This window comes from Doryrhamphus excisus, linkage group LG10 (assembly GCF_037039965.1).
Source record: "Doryrhamphus excisus strain RoL-2023G ecotype Guam linkage group LG10, RoL_Dexc_Guam_v1.1, whole genome shotgun sequence".
In the NCBI taxonomy this organism is placed as follows: Eukaryota; Metazoa; Chordata; class Actinopteri; order Syngnathiformes; family Syngnathidae; genus Doryrhamphus; species Doryrhamphus excisus.
Genome location: NC_136366.1, coordinates 17206408 through 17214732, shown reverse-complemented (window position 1 = coordinate 17214732; position 8325 = coordinate 17206408). Strand labels below are relative to the sequence as shown.

Sequence of the window (8325 nt, the reverse complement as noted above, 5' to 3'; positions counted from 1 at the left end):
GCCAATTAACCTAGCATGTTTTTGGAATGTGGGAGGAAACCGGAGTACCCGGAGAAAACCCACGCATGCACAGGGAGAACATGCAAACTCCACACAGAGATGGCCGAGGGTGGAATTGAACCCTGGTCTCCTAGCTGTGAGGTCTGCACGCTAACCACGCAGTCCGCCGTGCAGCCTTGTTTCTAACAGTCCACCTGGAATTATTTGTTATATTTAAAAAGGGTTCTTAAATCTGTTGCATGTATTTTGGGTCCTTTGTGTTCTGCTGTTGCAATCTCAATGATAAAATATAATAAATACGATATAAAATATTACTATATTCTTAAGAATTATTAATACATGTATTTCTACAATTATTTATACATAGCAAATGCAGCATGACACAATTATTACGTTTGAAAAAAAATATTTACATCGTTCTAAAAGAAAAGCGCGAGATGAAAGTTACCTCATCACCACGCGCCGCCAAATCATCATCTTTGTTTCCGGTGCGTCTTGATGACGTGACCACCCCCGAGTTGCCAGCAGGCACCGGTGGTCGTTGAGATGGTTACCCTCACGGAGCGCTGCCGTGGCGGCGGTGGAGGGTCTTTGTGGTCTCGGTTGTGGGTCCCGGTCTTACTGCTGTCTGCGTCCTCACTGCCGGTGGCCAGGGCCCTGGTGGAGGGTCTGTACTGCGGCACGGAGGTCTGCTATGATGTACTCGGGGTCACACGCGAGGCCCCCAAGGCTGAGATCGCTCGTGCCTACCGGCAGCTGGCCCGGCGGTACCACCCGGATAGGTTCAGGTCAGGAGATCCGGAGTTGAAGGGAGAGACTGTGGAGTCTGCCAATAAAAAGTTCCTCCTCGTTGCAACAGCATACGAGACGTTAAAGGTCGGTTCTCGTCGGTCCAATATTGTCCTTCACTGTTGTTAAACATAATGTAGTGCTTCCTGTCTGTAAGACTGTAAGTTATACAGTGTATTTGTACACTATACTATGTGTTTATTTGCTTCAGACATGCAGTGTGGTGTAGTGGACATTAAGTTCACTGAATTCAATGGGTCGTGTGGTTAGCACGCAGACCTCACAGCTAGGAGGACCATGGTTCGATTCCACCCTCGGGCATCTCTGTGTGGAGTTTGCATGTTCTCCCCGTTCATGCGTGGGTTTTCTCCGGGTACTCCGGTTTCCTCCCACATTCCAAAAACATGCTAGGTTAATTGGCCACTCCAAATTGTCCATAGGTATGAATGTGAGTGTGAATGGTTGTTTGTCTATATGTGCCCTGTGATTGGCTGGCGACCAGTCCAGGGTGTACCCCGCCTCTCGCCCGAAGACAGCTGGGATAGGCTCCAGCACCCCCGCGACCCTCGTGAGGAAAAAGCGGTAGAAAATGAATTCAATGAGAGAACTGTCCCTCAAAAGATTTGTTCTTATCAGAGACGCTGCATGCTGTTGACAGGTGTCAGACACACTTCCTGATAAAGATCATTTAGCGTCTCAGTGACAGGTGAAACAGCAACTATCAGTCATGTGATTTTTTTGTTAACGCGATAGGCTTTTTGTAGAATATTTTTGTAGTTAAATCATAGAAAACCTGTTTATGACCTTCTGGACTAACACCCCATAATCACCTTTACACTTTGAAATGAGCATTGTATAGCATAGAAATGAAACCTCCTGACAGTTCCCCATGACCCCACAGATGAGGTGTGTTAAGAGCCATCTACTAAATACACAGACAGTCCCATCATGATGTGTTAATGTACAAAGGTGAACAGGTAGCGGTTCATCTATGGGAAACACTGTGATTGTAGACCTTCACAATAAAGGGAACAATATTTTTGTGACTTTGATTGTATTTTATGGTGCAGAGCTGCACTGACAAAATGAGTTTCATCCTACATTGAGGGATGATGCCTTCAAGTTCATTCTTGTCTGTACGCAGGATGAGGACACTCGCAGGGACTACGACTACATGCTGGACCACCCCGAGGAGTACTATCAGCATTACTACGCCTACTACCGCAGGCAGCTCACCCCTAAAGTGGATGTCAGGATCGTCATCCTGGTCACCATTTGTGCCATTTCTATATTCCAGGTAAGACTCCAGAGGAGGCGTGTTTTAGTTCGACCACAGTAACGCAACTCTGATCAATTCATCGCTTAGTTCTTTTTTTGCCTCAGTTTGTGTACATCTTCCGCATAGTGTGCAGAATGGTGTGCGTCCTGTCACCTACACTGCATGAGTACAACTGTACTCTTATATTTTTATCACAAAACATCATTGTTGGCGTCCTATTAGCATGCTAAAGCATGGAAACAGGAACCAGAAGTCAGCTCCGTCACCCGTTTGTGACGCCATCATCAGTTGTGGCTAACTGACACAGTCATGCCGCAAAACATGTTTTTATACTTTTACAATTTTCGTTTTGGGAAATACTTTTACCTTCATTGAGGACGTTAATAATCATAATTAGGGCTGCAGCTGTCGAAAATTTTAGTAATCGATTTTTCTACTGAAATTCTTTAATTTTCTACCGCTTATCCTCACAAGGGTCGCAGGCGTGCTGGAGCCTATCCCAGTTGTCTTCAGGCGAGAGGCAGGGTATACGCTGGACTGGTCGCCAGCCAATCACAGGGCACATATAGACAAACAACCATTCACACTCACATTCATACCTATGGACAATTTGGAGTCGCCAATTAACCTAGCATGTTTTTGGAATGTGGGAGGAAACCGGAGTACCCGGAGAAAACCCACGCATGCACGGGGAGAACATGCAAACTCCACACAGAGATGGCCGAAGGTGGAATTGAACTTGGGTCTCCGAGGTGTGTGGCCTGCTTGCAAATCATCCGCCGTGCAGCCTTTACTGAAATTTTTGTCAATTAATCGATTAATCGGAACATATTTTTGCTTGTTTAAAGAGAAATAATCCACCTTATTTAGCAGCCTCGATAGCATCTCTAGTATGCTACTCTCCGTTAGCGGCTGCGGCAACAGGGGGAGGTCGCTTCCGGTGGGAATCGGCGGCGGATTTTTGAAGACTTTCTCCGTGTCTATAATCGTGTCCGGAGTGCTTCGGCCCGAGCTACATGAGCTCCCAGGTACACTTCGATTCGAGGTACTTAGCCTGAGAGGTTGACTATTTTCTCCACGGGGTGAACCCTTCCCCTTGGATCTCCGCATAGTTGCGGTTGCTAAGCAACGCCTTGTCAAGACCAAACGTTGTTAGCCTGTTAGCTGGCTTTTACGACTGTTTTCGATATCTAGTGTTCGTTGGTATAGAGAATATAGTCTCTCACTACTCGATGTTACAGCCCGGAATGTCCCCACGAAGGTTCCGAGATGTTATGGAGGTTATGGAGGCTAAAAGCTGCCACCAGCTAGCTAGCCACCAGCTTGCTAGCCACCAGCTTGCTAGCTCGCCTTGTAACGACTGTCGACTCCTTACAGTTCGTTGATGTGGTGAGTTCAGACCTCCCTTGTCCTGAATTAAGACAGTTCTCAGCAGGAAGTCCTTGTCAACAGGAAGTTGACAAGGACGGACATGGAATTATTTAACATTTTATAATGTTAAATAATTTTTTTTAGAAGGTTGAGTTTACTATGATGCAACAATGAAAATATTTCCATTTGTAAATAAGGAATCATACTTTGCGGAAATTCACTGATTTAGCACATTAAACAAGGGATTTATTGTATGTATAGAAATACAATAAATTGTAACACAGTTGGGGTTGGCTTTGGGGGGCAGGGCACCCTTCCATATAATGGAAGGTGACACACTGGAATTAAAAACCGTATCATACTTTTTGTCCCTAACCAAGATTAAAACATGTCCCTTGATCCCCCAGTACTACAGTTGGCACAGCAGCTACAACGAGGCCATCAAGTACCTGGTGACGGTCCCCAAGTACCGGATCCAGGCAACCGCCATCGCCAAGGAACAGGGCCTCCTGAACCGGCCCAAGGAAAAGGGCAAGAACCGGCGCACCAAAGAGGAGATCCGGGAACAGGAGGAGGAGGTGATCCGTGACATCATCAAAACCAAGATCGACATCAAAGGAGGCTACCAGAAGCCCAAGCTGTCAGACATCCTGTTGTGTCAAATCGTGCTCTTCCCCTACTACCTGACCAACTACCTGACCTGGTATGCTTCCTGGATTTACCACTTCACCCTCTGCAGGGAGGAATACGGAGACCAGGAGAAGTTTTACATCATGAGGTCAGTTCTTCAACTGGATGACTTTCTCACGTTCATTCTTACACTGGTATCATGTGTTTCATCCTCAGGAGATACATGAAGATGTCTCAGTCTCAGTTTGACAGTCTGGATGAAAGCACCAGACAGTCCTTCCTGGAAAAACGGCTCTGGATCAAGGAAAACTATGAGGTCTGCGTGACGGTCCTCTATTTACAGTAAAGTCTCGTTTTATCGATATCGGTTATATCGATAGTACTGCTTATTACGATACTATTTTCATTTCCCGGCAAATTTCTAGTCTTTTATGATATAATTAGTTCCGGTTAGTACGATACCCGGTTATTATGATAATCCGGTTACTACGATGCCCTTTTCATCTCCCGCCAGCCAATTTGGTCTGCTTATATCGATACAAAAGCAGCTTAAAGCTGAATCAATATTTGCTTAAGGATTTCAATACCACCATTAGCGAAATCTGTAAACGGCGTATTGTTTGATTTTCGACTAACACCGTTTCGGCTTTTCCACCGACTGACGGTAATTAGAGGATTACAGGTAATTAATATGAGGTAAGTATTAAACAATATTTTGAAGTAAAGGAGTAAATATTTGTATAATTTAGAGGGAAGATTCAGTGAATAGACTTAGTGTTTTCATGACGAGGATGATGAGGATGAAGAACCAACCCACATAGCATACACACCTATTCCAACGAAGACACAAGCGTACAAATACATGTATTTAATTGTGTTGTATTCAGATATCTTTTTATCGCCTGCAATAATAACTGTTTTTCATATGTACATGCTGGCGTTCGTAGTTTCTCTCGTGTGTATAGAACAATGTCGAGTGCATTATTGCCCACTTTTAATGCAGTTCGGCGTAGGATTGGATATATCGATAGTCCGGTTATATTGATATTTTTTCCGACTCCCGAGAATATCGATATAACAACACTTTACTGTACCTTCTATTACTTTTATTACCATAACTTTATCTGTTCTTATTTTCTACATACCGATGGACGGAGCTGTTTTTTTTTCAGAGAGAGTAGGCAAATCCTGGCACATTCACGACTCACCGCCCATCAATTTGCATTGTTTTGTCCAAAAAATATGTTTTTGATAATGTTTTGTTTGAGATTTCCCATTCCCACTTTGTTTGGCAGGCCTTAAACGCACCATAGTTGTTGTGACATTTTATAAAAGCTAATGTGTTGGGGGGGGGAAGGGGGGGGGGGGTCCTGGAGCTGAATCGAATCTAATAATTCCGAATTCTTTCGAATTTCGAATTCTAATAAGTCACTTTTCTTGAAAATATTCATTTGAGATTGGGGAAGAACATGAAGCTAGCAGGAGGGTTTGGAGGGGGAGGAGCAAGCCATGTGTCAACAATAGACATATTTCTAGGCATCTCATCATAACCCCCATGAAAAGCAGACAGTACTGTATCACTGATTTCCGTGTACCAAAGTCATGTTAAAGGTTTTAGTCGGGTGTGTGTTTTTGTACTTTGCCTATTGCATTCCACTGTCAACACGGCTTGTTAAAGTTAAAACAGCCATGAAAGCCTTTTAGATTCGCTGCACTGAGGTTAGGTACCTCACTGATGTTAGACGCTTCACCTGGCATGGCCATTTTTCAAAGAAAACATACCCAACATTTTGTCCTGTAATGCTCCGACAGTCTAATTTTGTTAATTAAGTTAATTTTGGATCAATATTTACAATAAAAGCGACTTCCGTCTGGCTGAATTACCCAATATACAGAGGTAGACTACAGTAAATAAGCCAGTCTAGTGCCTGTCTGACTGAACACCAGCACCTCGTGGCCAATGTAGAATACACTACTAGATTTACAATTAGAATGCTTCTTCTGCCTTGTATTTGTATTTTAGTTATTATAACTATTTTTATGCTTGAAAATACTTCATTTAGGCCAGAAATGTTTGCCTCTGGCTTTTAATGTGACGTGAGAAGTTTCTTCCTGCAGTTCTAACGATTCCTCACGTGTATCCTCCAGCTGTACAGAGCAGAGCAGGAAGAGGAGATGAAGGTGAAGATGGCGACCGACCCGAGAATGAAGAGGTACAGACGCTGGATGAGGAATGAAGGACCGGGACGGCTGACCTTCATTGACGACTGACAGCCGCCGTCTAACAAACATGCCATGTGGGGACTTACACCAAAAAAGACAAAGACAAACTTTATATTGTGAGAGATATTTTCATAGCAAAAAGGCTTCATGCAAGAGAAGTGGAATCCAGTGTTTACATTTTATTCAGTACATTTCATTTGACTTCTGTTGAAGGCTTACTTACAGTGGATCCCCGCATATTTGCAGTCCAACACGTTTTTTGCTTTTTGGCACACTGGTAACGCTTGAGTTGCACAGAAAGGAAACTAACTTGCTTGCTGACTCACACGTCACAAACCAACAGCAGCTCATCAACCTGAACGCCTATCTCACTCACGGTGCAACAGACCAGTACCACACGGACAATGCTTACACACTAATAACATACATGTAAAACAATACCAGCATTACTAGAATTTATAACCCTTCCCCAACAGGATGTTACCCAGCATGCTTTGTGGGTTATAAGATTAGTACTATTGTTTTGCATAGTTAGAAGTTCGGAAGTGTTTATTTCGATATTAGTTACATTGTGTGTTCCATGTGTTCATTTTTGGTTGCACCGTGAGTCTGGGAGGTGTCTGCTTTGATCACCTGTTAGTTTGCGTTAAGAGTGTCAAAATGGACATTTTTATAGGTGTCTCAATAACGCTAATAGCGGAGATTATTGTATTTGGCCAACAATGTTTTAATCCAGCACAAAAAAACACACTAATGCTGTCCAAAGTATTGAACTCCCATTTCTATTGCAATTTTGATTTGATGGTTCATGCAAAATACTGCAAGTTTATAAACATTGCAAATAAATACAATTTGCAGTAAAGGTTGAATCGTTTTGAATGAAACATCAGCTCTAAGAGGGGTGTCCAAAGTTCAGCCCGAGGGCCATTTGTGATCCGCAGATTGTTTATTGTGTAGCTGTATTACATCCCCATCAGTAGTGTAGTACATCAACAGTGACTTACCCCAGTTGGATTTCGGTGATGAGGAATGTAGTTCCAGTTAGTTGGTGGGGCCACTTGAGAGTGTTTGTCTTCTCAAAGCAATATGCGATCAAATGAGTATGATATTTGCATTACAACAATGCCCTCTTGAAAAAAATCAGGCCTCAAATGCTCAGTGTTACTTTCTCTCCTGTTGTATCACTGTGCGTCCATTGTTGTGTATGTCAAAATATTGAAAGTCGTAGTATTCTGGTCATGAGGCGTCGGTAATATTCCATTGATGAGACATTGCCTTAGAACAGACTGCCTTCACACGGCATGTAGCCATGGCATGTCCGACATGACAGTGGAAAAAAAAAAGCTCTCCCATTCCGTGTGGAAGTGGTATGTTTTTGGCTTGTTAACTTTGTCCTCTCCCAGTCCGTTTGAAGCTCCTTTTTAAGTTGAGAACAATACTGTACATTGTAGGCCAACTAGTTCGATTGTGGGCAGCATACTGGCCTCACAGTCAGGAGATCTAGAAGATCTGGGTTTGAATCTCCGTTGGTGTTCTCTGTGTGGAGTACTCTGGCTTTCACCCACTTTCCAACAGCATGCATGTTAAATGGGACCTATTATGCTCATTTTTTGGCCCTTTGTATGGAGTTGTGGACTCCTATAGAGCAGCTACACACAACCAGCTTAGAACGCTTTATAGTTCTTCCAGAATCTACACCTATTCAGCTATATTTCTTTGGATTTCGTGGTTCCCGCGAAAATGGTCTGTTTTAATATATTCCATCCACGGCCCGCCTCCAGGCACGCCCACTCCTCTGTGGTTGGTTACACTCTCGAGAGCTGAAAAGGACTTCTGGTTTGTGCCACTAGCTGCGAACCCAACCTTGTAGGAGTTGATAAAAAAACCCAGCAATGTATCTTTTTAAAATGGCGTACAGCCATACGTGTTGGATCCCAAATCTGATCCAGACGTAGAGACTGGACAGTTTCTCAAGAAAAGAGGTTACTTAAATACATCTCTCAATGGTAAGTCGCTTTAGAATTTTAGCGTTA

The 8325-nt window shown here is 43.4% G+C and overlaps 1 protein-coding gene across 1 annotated transcript; it reads left to right on the top strand.

Annotated features, from left to right (window-relative positions):
- Positions 1-494: 494 nt before the first annotated feature.
- dnajc25 (DnaJ (Hsp40) homolog, subfamily C, member 25) lies at positions 495-7154 on the top strand. The gene is made up of 5 exons (XM_058059745.2): positions 495-876; positions 1934-2086; positions 3847-4217; positions 4286-4385; positions 6218-7154. The coding sequence occupies exons 1-5, from the start codon at positions 547-549 to the stop codon at positions 6338-6340; spliced, it is 1077 nt and encodes a 358-aa protein (XP_057915728.2). The 5' UTR covers positions 495-546; the 3' UTR covers positions 6341-7154.
- Positions 7155-8325: the final 1171 nt, after the last annotated feature.